Source organism: Lepidochelys kempii, chromosome 26 (genome assembly GCF_965140265.1).
Source record: "Lepidochelys kempii isolate rLepKem1 chromosome 26, rLepKem1.hap2, whole genome shotgun sequence".
NCBI lineage: Eukaryota > Metazoa > Chordata > Testudines > Cheloniidae > Lepidochelys > Lepidochelys kempii.
This window is the reverse complement of record NC_133281.1, coordinates 208043-220521: the sequence shown is the minus strand read 5'-3', so window position 1 is coordinate 220521 and position 12479 is coordinate 208043. Positions and strand designations below refer to the sequence as shown.

General features: G+C 46.4%; 1 protein-coding gene across 12 annotated transcripts in view; it reads left to right on the top strand.

The window, feature by feature from the left end:
* The window catches only part of IKBKB (inhibitor of nuclear factor kappa B kinase subunit beta), a 65631-nt gene that overhangs the window by 50837 nt on the left and 2315 nt on the right, over window positions 1–12479 (top strand). For 10 of the 12 annotated variants that reach the window (XM_073325020.1, XM_073325023.1, XM_073325026.1 and 7 more), the window contains 15 exons: window positions 1132–1220; window positions 2478–2567; window positions 2982–3106; window positions 3745–3852; window positions 4185–4314; window positions 7309–7503; window positions 7734–7848; window positions 8266–8389; window positions 8789–8940; window positions 9065–9126; window positions 10202–10311; window positions 10552–10601; window positions 11120–11219; window positions 11449–11596; window positions 12196–12305. In XM_073325020.1, the coding sequence (XP_073181121.1) occupies window positions 1132–1220; window positions 2478–2567; window positions 2982–3106; window positions 3745–3852; window positions 4185–4314; window positions 7309–7503; window positions 7734–7848; window positions 8266–8389; window positions 8789–8940; window positions 9065–9126; window positions 10202–10311; window positions 10552–10601; window positions 11120–11219; window positions 11449–11596; window positions 12196–12305 (1708 nt within the window). The other 2 variants (XM_073325024.1, XM_073325027.1) reach the window with 2 other exon arrangements.

Genomic DNA, 12479 nt, shown 5'->3' with positions numbered 1-12479 from the left:
CTATTCGACATTGGTGAGTTCCTTTACTACCTTTAGTACCTTTTTAGCCTCCTTTAGAGGCCTCATCTGGAGTACTGTGTCCAGTTTTGGGCCCCACACTACAAGAAGGATGTGGATAAATTGGAGAGAGTCCAGCGAAGGGCAACAAAAATGATTAGGGGTCTAGAACACATGACTTATGAGGAGAGGCTGAGGGAGCTGGGATTGTTTAGCCTGCAGAAGAGAAGAATGAGGGGGGATTTGATAGCTGCTTTCAACTACCTGAAAGGGGGTTCCAAAGAGGATGGCTCTAGACTGTTCTCAATGGTAACAGATGACAGAACGAGGAGTAATGGTCTCAAGTTGCAGTGGGGGAGGTTTAGATTGGATATTAGGAAAAACTTTTTCACTAAGAGGGTGGTGAAACACTGGAATGCGTTACCTAGGGAGGTGGTAGAATCTCCTTCCTTAGAGGTTTTTAAGGTCAGGCTTGACAAAGCCCTGGCTGGGATGATTTAACTGGGAATTGGTCCTGCTTCGAGCAGGGGGTTGGACTAGATGACCTTCTGGGGTCCCTTCCAACCCTGATATTCTATGACTGAGGGCAATGCAGACTTGGCCTGGCATGGCACAGTGGCCATTGGATCATCACTGATTTTAGGACAGATGAGGCGCGGAAATGCTGAGCATAGCACTTCCTCTCTCTAAAGTGGGCTTGGCCCTTACAGCCCGTCTCCCACCTGGCTGCCTCATTTCCTCCTTGCTGCAGCCGGAGATCCCCTAGGTACCTGTCTCCTGGGGGGATGCCAGGAGGAACTAGATTGGGATAGGGAAGGGGTCAGTGAGGATTTTCCATGGATGTGATGGAACTTTCATGTATGCAAAGAGGTCAGCTGCCAACAGAACAAGCTCTGCTTCCATATCCTGGAGGAGCTGTACCCAGCTCCTGTCCCTGCTACTTCAGGGTACAGCGTATTGCAAGTGGCTTCCAGGCCAGACCTTCTCATTGTACTACATCCCCATCCCTGTTCTCCCTCACTGTAATCTCTTCTCAGCCATGTTTGCCTTTTAGAGCCTGCAGGCTTAGACTCTCTGCAGTAATGCTGGGAGGTGTTAGTTGTGCTGAGTAACAGCTGTCTCTCTCTGTCTCAGCCTCTGCTCTCAGGTACCTTCATGAGAACAGGATCATCCACAGAGACCTGAAACCTGAGAACATTGTCCTACAGCAAGGAGAACAAAGGGTGAGTAGGAGCTCGGTGACTTTGGTCATATAGACAGTGAGTGGAGTGTACGGGCGGGAGCATGAAAGGGTGTGTGTGTGTGTGTGTGTGTGGGAGCGAGAGAGAGAGAGAATGACTAGGAGCTGAAGCTGAAAACATGATCCCTCTCAGAGATCTCGCAAGCTAAAACGACTAGCCCCAATGAGGGTGTCTGAACATGACACTATCTGAGAGGTGGTGGTGGGGTTCATCTTGTAATTCTTGGTATTTATACAAACTGCTAACTAATGATTTCTCTGAACATCCAAGTACTATGAATTGTATCCTTCTCTTTCCCCCCATCCCACCCTTTACAGACTGGGAAGTGAGGCAGAGAGGAAGTGACTTTGTCAAAGCCAAAGTGATAATAGGTGTCAGAATTGTGTGGAAATTGGCTGGGGGTGTGTGTGGTTCCCGGCTTACAGACCGAGCTCAGACCATCAGATATCTCTGCCTCTCTGACGCTTCCTTGATATGCAGAAGCAATTCCTATGAGGCTTTAGTTTAAACACTCTGTGCCTAGTCCTGGCTGTGTGATGAAATGGTGGCTGCACTGCTGCAGACTGCCACTCTAAGCACGACTATTTGGATTGCCCATTCCCAGTCAGGGCACCATGGGGTGGCACATGACACCTCACATGGTGGTTCCAAGGGAGCATTAAGCCATCTCTATGCTCCCCTGATCCTGGGGCCAGGTTGGACTGCAACATACACCAGAGTAACTAGGGAAAGTTATGGCCATGCCCACTTTTCCCTGGTCACATCCCCTACATAGGGATAGCAGGGGTGCAGCACAGGAGTTCTTATAATGTGAGGATTCTCCCCACTTGATGGCTATGGTAGCGTTGTGCCACCAGAGGCACAGATCTGGCCATCTTTCTCACTTCTCCTTAAGGGAGCATGAACATCTCCTCAGGAAATAGAAATAAACTCCTATTCAAAGGCCGGAGTGATCCAGCTCTCTTAGGAATGTCCCTCCATTCAGACTGGGCTCTATTGTAAGTCAGCAATAGTATCTCCAGTTCCTTGCATCTCAAGCTCATAATGACCCTGAGGAACTGCTTTACCAGCAACTTTGTGCTTGTGATCATGCAAGAGTGCAACACTGCCTTGATGCTTCCTGCCCTTTCTCCCAGTGCTTCTGAGTACTGAAATCATCTGTTCTCTCTAGAGAAGTGCATGCTCTCATTGCAGAATGTGTTTTCAGTCCTCTTACTCCCTGCCATCTGTCTCTCTCAGTTAATACACAAGATCATTGATCTGGGGTATGCTAAGGAGCTGGATCAGGGCAGTCTGTGCACTTCCTTCGTTGGGACACTGCAGTACCTGGTAAGGAGTGGATTTAGCTTGTAGTGTTGCTGTGACCGGCAAGGTCTGTGGGGCAGAGCAGGAGGAGGGAGCAGGCACTGTAATCTGGCTGTGGGGTGGGAGAGGAGTCCCAACCATGCAGGTGTGGATGTGTTTGGGATACACGTGCTGAAGCAAAAGAACAGGCTGTATTGTTGCTCTTTGCCAACATTTGGGTTTTCACATTTCATTGCTAACTTTCTCCTGTATAGAGGGTATGAGTTTCATTAACCCCTAGGACTGGGTCAAAGAGGCCAGTAAGGTTCCTAAGTGATAAAACACTTAGCAGGAGCTTTCCACAGTGATGCGCAAACATTAATGAACATCCTAGGAGGCAGGTGCAGTTGAGGTCTGAGAGAAAATGGCTTAATCTTCAACCTGTGTTGGCTGACCCAGGCTCCAGAGCTGCTGGAACAGCAGAAGTACACGGTGACAGTGGATTACTGGAGCTTTGGCACACTGGCATTTGAATGCATAACAGGTTTCAGACCATTTCTGCCCAACTGGCAGCCTGTGCAATGGTGAGTAAGCTGGGGCCAGACAGGGAGGAGGAAGTTCTTATAATGTGGCATCCAAACCATTGTCCTGTTTTCATGGTGTGCGAGGGAAGGGGTTCTCAATTTTAGGGTTAATCATTGTTTCATGGCCTACTAGGGATTTGAACTTAGGCATTGTAAGAGCTTTCCAGGCTTCAAACACTTGACTGTCATGCAGCTTGAGTGGTTCCTGGGGCTGATGGAATTAGTATCTCACCCTTCCCATTAGGTTGGGGGAGTTGATCCCTTCACTTGAGAGTGTTGAATTGGCTACCAGGTTCAGTCTTCCCTGGTAAATCTCTTTGTGACAGACCTAGGTTATCTATGGGACCAGTGGGATTGACACTCTTTGGGCAAACAATTAACCTGGAGCAGCATCAGCGTATCTGCTGTCAGGTTTAAATACGAGTTGGGATGTTTTGCAGGGGAGTTGCAAATGTCTGAATAAGATACCTGGGACAGATTTTGTTAGCTGTGTGTCTGTGTTTTCAGCAGCATCTCTGTGTTGTGAAATAGGCTAGAGGGTAATGTGTGTCCTGGGAAGGGTGAGGTGCAGTTGTGATCATGCAGAGAGATCACAGAACCTTCTTTACTTTGTCACTGTACCTGCTTGAACTCCTTAGGCACACAAAAGTACGACAGAAGAGCGAATTGGATATTGTTGTCTATGAAGACTTGGCTGGAGAAGTGAAATTTTCTAGCAGTTTACCATATCCCAATAATCTAAACAGGTGAGGAGTATGACCCAAATGCATCCTATGGGGATAAGATGGCTATCTCCTCCTGAGAATAGGAAGGGGTCTATTTTGTTTCTATGACCTTGCTGATCTCCTTGAAAAATTTAGTACCCAGTGCACATGGTACCATCTGGCTGAAGTTTCCGTAGATGAAAACAGGAGGATCCTGTTAGCTTGCTGTAGAAGGTTCCATGCTCCTTTCTCTGTTCTCCAGTTAAGAGATTGGGAGGGGGAAGTCTGAGCTTCGCATCTCTTTTTGTAGATGCGAACTGGTATGGCCAACTGAAACACATCTTTCTTCTCTGGTTCTTGTTTCTGCCCCATAGCATTTTGGCTGGGCGGCTGGAGAAATGGCTGCAGCTCATGTTAATGTGGCACCCGCGGCAGAGAGGGACAGACCCTGTTTATGGCCTCAATGGCTGTTTCAAGGCATTGGATGATATACTGAACCTAAAGGTGAGTCTTGGGACTGGATTTTCATGGACAGACCAGTGTCCAGAGAGTACAGCTTATGTTAGCCTATGAGAGAAAAGCAGGCTAGACATGGGGCTAGGGAAGGATGTGAGGAAACCCCATTAAGATGGGAGAGGCTGGTTTGTAAAAAGGAAAAGCACTGCTGAGGGCTGGTCTGAGCAAGTATATCCACAAGAGTGAGTACTGTTATTTAGTACCAGGCTATAACAAGAAACACATACTGAACTCTTACATCAGTAGATCTCAAAGCACATTCAAAGGAGGAGGTCAGTATTGTTCTCCCCAAATGCAGAGCTGACCCGCAGGGAGTGGAGCTGCAGAGAGCTGTCCAGTAGAGCAAAGATTTGTGGCACAAAAATGGACGGACCCCACAGTTGGGAAGCCCCTTCTGTACTGAATTGGTCTATGTTGTGGTGAGATAATGTGGATGGTTTATTTTAGGCTCTCTGGGGCTGCGGATTGCTGAGTGCAGAATGACTGTAGAGTTTGGTCCTTATGGTGACTTCAGAATTGTAGAAATGTAGGACTGGAAGAGACTTCAAGAAGTCATCAAGTCCAACCCTTGGTGCTGAGGCATCAAGTAAACCTAGACCATCCCAGACAGGTGTTTGTCCAATCTGTTTCTAAAAACCTCCAATGATGGGGATTCCACCACCTCCCTTGAAAGTCTGTTCCAGAGTTTAACTACTCTGAGAGTTAGAACATATTTTCCTAATATCCAACTTCAGTCTCTACTTGCTGCAGATTATAAGATTATTACTTGTCCTACCTTCAGTGGACATGGAGAATAATTGATCGACATCCCCTTTAGCACAGCCCTGAACATATTTGAAGACTGTTATCAAGTTTCCCCACAGTCATCTTTTCTCATGATTAAACGTACCCAGTTTTTTAATCTCTCCACATAGATCAGGGTTTCTAAACCATTTGTCGCTCTCCTGGATTTTCTCCAGTTTGTCCACATTTTTTCTAAAGTGTGGCACCCAGAATTGGACACAGCACTCCAGTTGAGGCCTCATCAGTGCCAAGTAGACCAGGACAGTTCCCGCAACACTCCTGTTAATATAGTCCAGAATGACATTAGCCTTTTTTGTAACTGCATCACATTGTTGATTCGTATGTAATTTGTGATCTACTATAATGCCCAGCTTGTTGTCAGCAGTATTACTACCTAACGAGTTATTTCCCATCCTGTAGTTATGCATTTGATTTTTTTTCTTACTAAGTGAAGTACTTTTGAACTTACCTCTATTGAATTTCATCTTATTGATTTCAGGCTAATTCTCTGATTTGTCAAGGTCATTTTGAATTCTAATCCTGTCCTTGAAACCCCTCCCATCTTGGTGTCATCCATAAATTTTGTAAGCCTACTCTCCACTCCAGTATCCAAGTAAAATATTGAACAGTACTGGACCCAGGATTGACCCCTGCAGTGTGAACCCACTAGATATGACCTCCCAGTTTGACAGCAAACCATTGATAACTACTTTTGAATACAGTCTTTCAACTAGTTGTGCACCAAACTTATAGTAACTTAATCTAAATTACATTTCCCTAGTTTGCTGATGAGACCGTCACTGTGTCAAAAGTGTTACTAAAATCAAGATCTATCATGTCTGCTGTCCTCCACCCCCCCCTCCCCCATTAAGATAGTAATTCTGTCAAAGAAGAAAATCAGATTGGTTTTGCATGATTTATTCTTGACAATCCATTATTTACTGGTTATTCCTTATAACCCTATTATCCTCTACATGCTTAGAAATTGATTGTTTAATAATTTGTTCTAGTATCTTTTCAAGTATCAAAGTTAGACTGACAGGTCTGTAATTCCCCAGGTCCTCTTTGTTCCTCCTTTTTAAAGACAAGTGGTTTGTCCAGTCCTCAGAAATAATGCTGATGGTTCCAAGACTGCTTCAGTTAATTGCTTAAGTACCCCAGGATGAATTTCATCAGGCCCCGCGCACTTGAGTACATCTAATTTATCTAAATTTTCTTTAACCTGGTCTTTCCCTATTTTGGTGTCTGTTCCTGCTCCCTTGTTGTTAATGTTAAATGTGTTTGAGTATGTGGTCACTGTTTAACCAGTTTAGTGAAGACTGAAGTAAAACAAGCATTAAATACCTCAGCCTTCTTGTCATCCGTTATTAGCTCTCCTTCCCCACTAGGTAGAGAACCTACACTGTTCATCTTTATTGCTTGTGATGTAGCTAGGTGTAATGCTCTGATTTTGTTCCTATATGCTTGTTACTCTTTTGTACTCCTCATTAGCCATTTGTCCATGCTGCCACCTTTTTATTATAATCCTTTTTTATTTCAGGTCATTTAAAGAGCTCCTGATGAGCCATAGTGGCCTCTTAATATTCGCCCTGTCTTTCTTTCGGATCAGAATAGTCTGAAGTTATGCATTTAATAATGTCTTCTTGAGAAACTGCTGGTTCTCCTGAACTTGTTTAACCCTTAGATTTTCTTACTTACCAGTTCTGAGTTTGTTAAAGTGTGCTTATTTTGAAGCCACAAGGGGACCTAGATTTTTCTGGAGGCTGAAAGATAGTCACTTGGTAACAATCAAGGGAAAGTACTCGGGAAAACTAGCAATGGTTTATGTGGAATAGGATGTGTTTGGCATGTGGAAGGGCGAAGTCCAAGACACACTGGCTTCTTCCTGGTCAGCTGAGGAGAAATATTCACTGACCCAGGGCTTTTCCTGTCTGTTATTTCACTGAGCGTCTATGCCTCTCTCACTCTGGTGGAGGGAAGGGGAGTTGCTGGTCCCATTTTCTGTGTCGCGTGGCCTCCCTTCTGTCTGATACAGGTCAAAGACCTTAGCATGATGTTGCCAAGCAGCCCCTAAAGTGGCCATATGAACCTGGTGTTCCTTGTTTACTTCTCCATCACCTGGTCTGAGTCCTGGCATCTCTGCTCAACCATGACCTCCATGCCCTAGCTTCTTCCCATGTCCCACTTCTTTTCTTGCAGCTGGTTCGCATCCTAAACATGGTTACTGGCACTCTGCACATGTACCCTGTGACAGAAGAGGAAACCTTGCAGACTGTGAAGGCCAGGATTCAGTCAGATACTGGTATTCCAGAAGAGGAGCAGGAGCTCTTGCAGGAGGCGGGGCTTGCACTATACCCTCAGAAATTGGCTGTTCAGTGCATGGCTGACAGCAAGGTGAGCCTGGGGCTGAAACCTGAACACCTGCTGGCCAAGCCTGCGCCTGCACTCTGAGCACCTACCCCAGTCTCACACTCCCACCTGTTTTCACTGAAGCAAAGCAGTCCTCCCTCCTGCTGCTCACACTATCCTGGGCCATGGCAAGCCAGCTGGCTCTGAGTTATTTCAGTGGAGGCTGCTTGGGAATACTGTATCGGAGAGTACTGAGATAGGTCTCATCTCGGCAGGTGAATGATGCCACAGCCACGGACACAGACCTCCTCTTCCTCTTTGACAACCGTAAAGTTGCCTATGAGAGGCAGATCTTCCTGCGGCCTCATCCAGAAAGTGTTGACTGCATCCGTAAGGACTTCCCCTGGGCATGGGTTATTTCCAGGGGGAATCAGCAGAGAGCTTGCTGTATATGTGAGCTGTAGGGGGAGGACATTCGCTCTTGAGAGCGGAGTGGGCAGCGAAGCAGATTGTCATAGCATTCAATCTCAGGGGCGGGATTTAATTGAGGGTAGAGAAGAATCATGACCCGTTGAGTTACTCTCTCAAACTGTGGCCAGTTGCAGTGAAATAGCCTTTCTAGTGCCCAGATGGGATATGATGGGCACAGAGACTTGGCTGTGCAGGCTCAAGAGGAGGTGGCACCCTATCTCAGACTTGGATTGGGTGGTGCTAACTCCTAGCTTGTAGCACTGCTCCGGTAAGTCTCTCTCTCTCTTTGTTGTTTTAAAACAAACAAACAAAAATATGCTCTCTCTGTGTTTCCAGTTCAGGATCCAAAGAAGAATCTGTCCTTCTTCCAGCTACGGAAGGTGTGGGGTCAGGTCTGGCACACGATTCGGACTCTGAAGGAGGACTGTAACCTGCTTCAGCAGGGGCAGCGAGCAGCCATGTACAGTGGGGGTCCCTTTGGGAATAGTTGGCTCCACTTAGGCCTCCTGGCTAGAGGGAGATAACAGGAAAAGAAACCTGCTCTACAGTGGTGTAGGAATGAGGCGCTATCTGGGTGGGGGAAGTTCTTGGTAAAGGTGGAGTTATTTGCAGTTAATGGAGAGCTAAGAGCTGTGGCCTCTAACCCTGTTGTCTTTGTGCCATCTCAGCTACACTCAGCCCTGTTCGTTTGTCTTGGTGACACAGGAAAATGTGGGCTGATCATGGGTCAACTGGAGAATACTGGGGTCTGTAAGCTTGAATGAGAGTGGCTCTGAAAGCTGCATGTGGGATCAGTTGGGACACTGTGTGCAGCTCCTATGGGGCTGGACCCACGTGACCCTTCTCACTGTCTCCACAGGATGAATCTGCTGCGTTACAATAGCAATCTCTCCAAGATGAAGAATTCCATGGCCTCCCTGTCCCAACAGCTGAAGGCAAAGCTGGATTTCTTTAAAACCAGCATCCAGATTGACCTGGAGAAGTACAGTGAGCAGATAGAGTTTGGAATCAGTGAGTACAGCCCCTGTGACATGCAGGGGAGTCCTCCATCCGCTCCCCCAATCCCAGCATGGTAGCTTCCTTTCCTCACATGCAGCACACAGTAATGTACTTGTTTCTTCCTTCTTTTTTTGAGCCTCTGAGAAGCTGTTGTTTGCCTGGAAGGAGATGGAGCTGGCTGTGGAGCTTTGCGGGCGGGTATGTTTCTAGATTTAGGTTTAATTGCTTGCCTGAAAGAGGCAGCTTTCTGCGGCTACCCTGCATTTTCATCCTCCACTCCATGGCTGGACTGGCCTTCCTTTGTTTTAGGTTGCATCAGTTTTTCCTTGTCTACTGGCCTAGTAGTGTAGCCCTTTCTGTATTGGGAAGGGTCAGGGAAGAAAGATATGGAGGCGATAAGGAGAGGATTTCTAATGTCTAAACTGAGAGATACTTGTAACAGGCCCAATTATAGACAAAAGCAATTGTACTGTTGTCAAGGGGACTGTCACTGGGGTAACGAGAAGACTCACCAGGAGGTTAAAACTGAAAAGGAAAGTGGCTGGCTGGCAGTGCTCAGAAAGACTTTAGGAATGGAAGTGTTAATACCCAATTCTAAAAGTGGGGATTCTTCCCCATCTGCTCAGTGTGTGCACTCACCGGTCCCAAATACTGGGACTGAGTGACAGGGTAACTTGAGATGGCATCTGAAATACAGAAGTCTACTGAAAAGTGGCTTCTTTGGTGACTGTCCTCCTACCTGCCCACATACATATCATCTTTCCCCCAGAATACAGGGGGACAGAAGGTTTCTGCCTAAGGAGTCAATGATCCTGTTTCCTGGCATTAGTATATCACAGGTTGAGATAGACACTGGATATGAGGACTGGGATGCTGATATCTGAGGGGTAAGGTTAAGGGTATTGGTGGGTGAGGAGAGAATTACAATAGCCCTTCGGAGCAGCTGAGAGGAAATTTTGTTCCCCTTTTTGTCATTAGCTGCAGGTTCACCTTAGAATGTGAACAAACAGTGTCTCTTCACCACAAGCTGAGCTATGGTATCGAAAGCGGCAAGATCATTAGAAGGGGCCAGTTTGAGAAGACCAAATCAATCTATTTATATCAAAGGGAAATCTTTGCACAAGCCCTTCTTCCCTGTCTAAGGCTGTAGGATTGTGGATGAAAAGGGAAAGCAACTTCTCTTCCATTTAAGGCCTTTTAGAACCAGAGTCCCTCACCCTGTGGCTGGCCTATGTCTGAGAGTAATGTTGTTAACTGAAGCTCCTTCTTTCAGGAGGAGGATGTGGATCAGCTGGTGAAGAGGATGATGGCCCTGCAGGCAGACATTGTGGACCTGCAGAGAAGCCCACTGGGGCGGAAGCAAGGGGGCACCCTGGAGGATCTGTAAGTTGGAACCCTCTCTAGCCTGTGGTGCTAGCATTTCTAGCACAGTGGCTCTTTTCTGAATGTGGCAATCAGAGGCACCTGCTCAAAGGCCCAAACCGCAGGCTGGGTTGGCAGGGCCTAACAAAAGCCTGCACTGGACTGTTGAGATGACTCAGCTGTCTGGCAGCATGGTCAGGTATGTGAAGTGTTTTTGAGAGCCCTTGTTCCAGAGAAACACTTGTGCCTTTTATTTTGTAGGGAAGAACAAGCCAGAGAACTTTACCGGCGACTGAGGGAGAAGCCAAGAGGTAAAGAACCTGTAGCTGCTGTTGTCTTGTTGCTGTGTGTGTGACAGTTAATTGGAACGACCAATAAACAGCATTGAGAATTCTCCATTCCAGGCCTGTGGCCCACACTCCAACATATGGTCTCTCTCCTCTTTTCCAGTTCCAAAAGAGCACTGCTACCCCTACCCCAATCGTGGCTGCCTGGGAAAGAGGTGGTACTTCAAAGCGGGGAGGTCAGCTTTGCTCGCTTGACCAGTTGGTTCTAGCAGCTGGCTGCCTCTTCAGGATGAATCCATTTTGGGCCCTTCTTCCCAAACCACTGCTGAAGACATGTGCCCCTGCTTGTGCTGTAGGCAGGACTCTTGCCCAGCCCTTCCTCCTTATGACCACAGACCCATCCCCCAGTATAATCTCTGGGCTACAACCCCCTGCCAAGTGGCCTTTTTCCAAAGAGCTACAGAAACCATGACTGATTCTTGTACTCTCTAATGAACTCACTCTCTGCCCTCACTGTTTCTGATCCTTTTTCGTCTCTCTAGACCAGAGGACCAGTGGTGACAGTCAGGAAATAGTGCGACTGCTCCTGCAGGCAATCCAGACATTTGAAAAGACAGTCCGTCTAATTTATGCTCAGCTCAGGTGAGTCCCAGAACATCCATTTTCTGGAAGATAGACAAGGAATGCTGGGCAACCTTCTCTGTTGCTCTTACTACAATGAGGGGATGGATGTATTAGGCTCAGTAAGACAACTTCACAAATTAAGAATCATGTTCTTCTCCAATTATTAGGAGTTAAACAGTTGGAGCTGATGGAGTTTCTAACTGACACAGTGCAGCTGCTCATCTGACCTGATTATTATTCTTTACAGTAAGACAGTAATTTGCAAGCAGAAGGCACTGGAATTGTTCCCCAGAGTGGAGGAAGTGATGAACCTGATGAATGAAGATGAGAACACAGTTGTCAAGCTTCAGGAAAAACGACAGAAAGAATTATGGAACTTGCTGAAAATTGCTTGCGTGAGTGAAACAGAAGTGAATGGTCTATTGAACCTCCCCCCTCCCCCCCCCTTTTTGATGGTAGAGACTTGGATGAACAAGTGCAGCTATATTCATGAGCCTGCACTGGCTTTAGAACCCCTTCTTTGAAATGCCGTGGGCATTTCATCACCGGTGTTGGGAATTTCACAGGGGAAACCCTCCCCTCTCCCCCCCCCCCAACACAATTACGCTCTTTGTTCTTTTCCAGGGCATTTATAGATTAAGGGGGTGAGGTTCTTTAATTGCTCTAAAGAACATATGATAAAAGATTTTTTGAAAATTGTTTAATTCTGAGGGAAGATAATATTCTGCAACTTTAGTGGGGTGACCAGGTACATGAAAACCTGTTTTGGGCTAAAGGCAGCATGCAGAAAAATGCTGCGTAGAACATGAAGTAAAAACGGGATATCCCACCTCCCTCTGTTGAATTTGGTTTGAAAATCTGGGCCTATCTTAATATTAAAGAAAACCTCAAACCCTTACTTGCCATTAAGAGAAATGGCAGAACTTGCTCCTGGAAGTAAGTTTATGTAGAAATAAAGTGCATGCAGCAATCGGAATCTGCCTTCTCCCTTCAGAGTAAGGTGCGTGGTCCTGTCAGTGGCAGCCCAGAGAGTATGAATGCATCACGGCTTAGTAACCCAGGCCATCTGCTGTTGCAAGTCCCAGCTGTAACTTACAATAAAAGGTAAAGTGAAGAATGATGGAGTTGCATCTGTGCATATGTTAAAAGGGACACATTGTTTATCTATGGTTACAGTTAACACCTAAGATTACTGTTAGCTGACAGGGATTTTTAAGATTACTTTGGGCACATCTAGTAGAGCTGAAAGGTGTATAAGTTCCAGCTCAAGGAGATGTA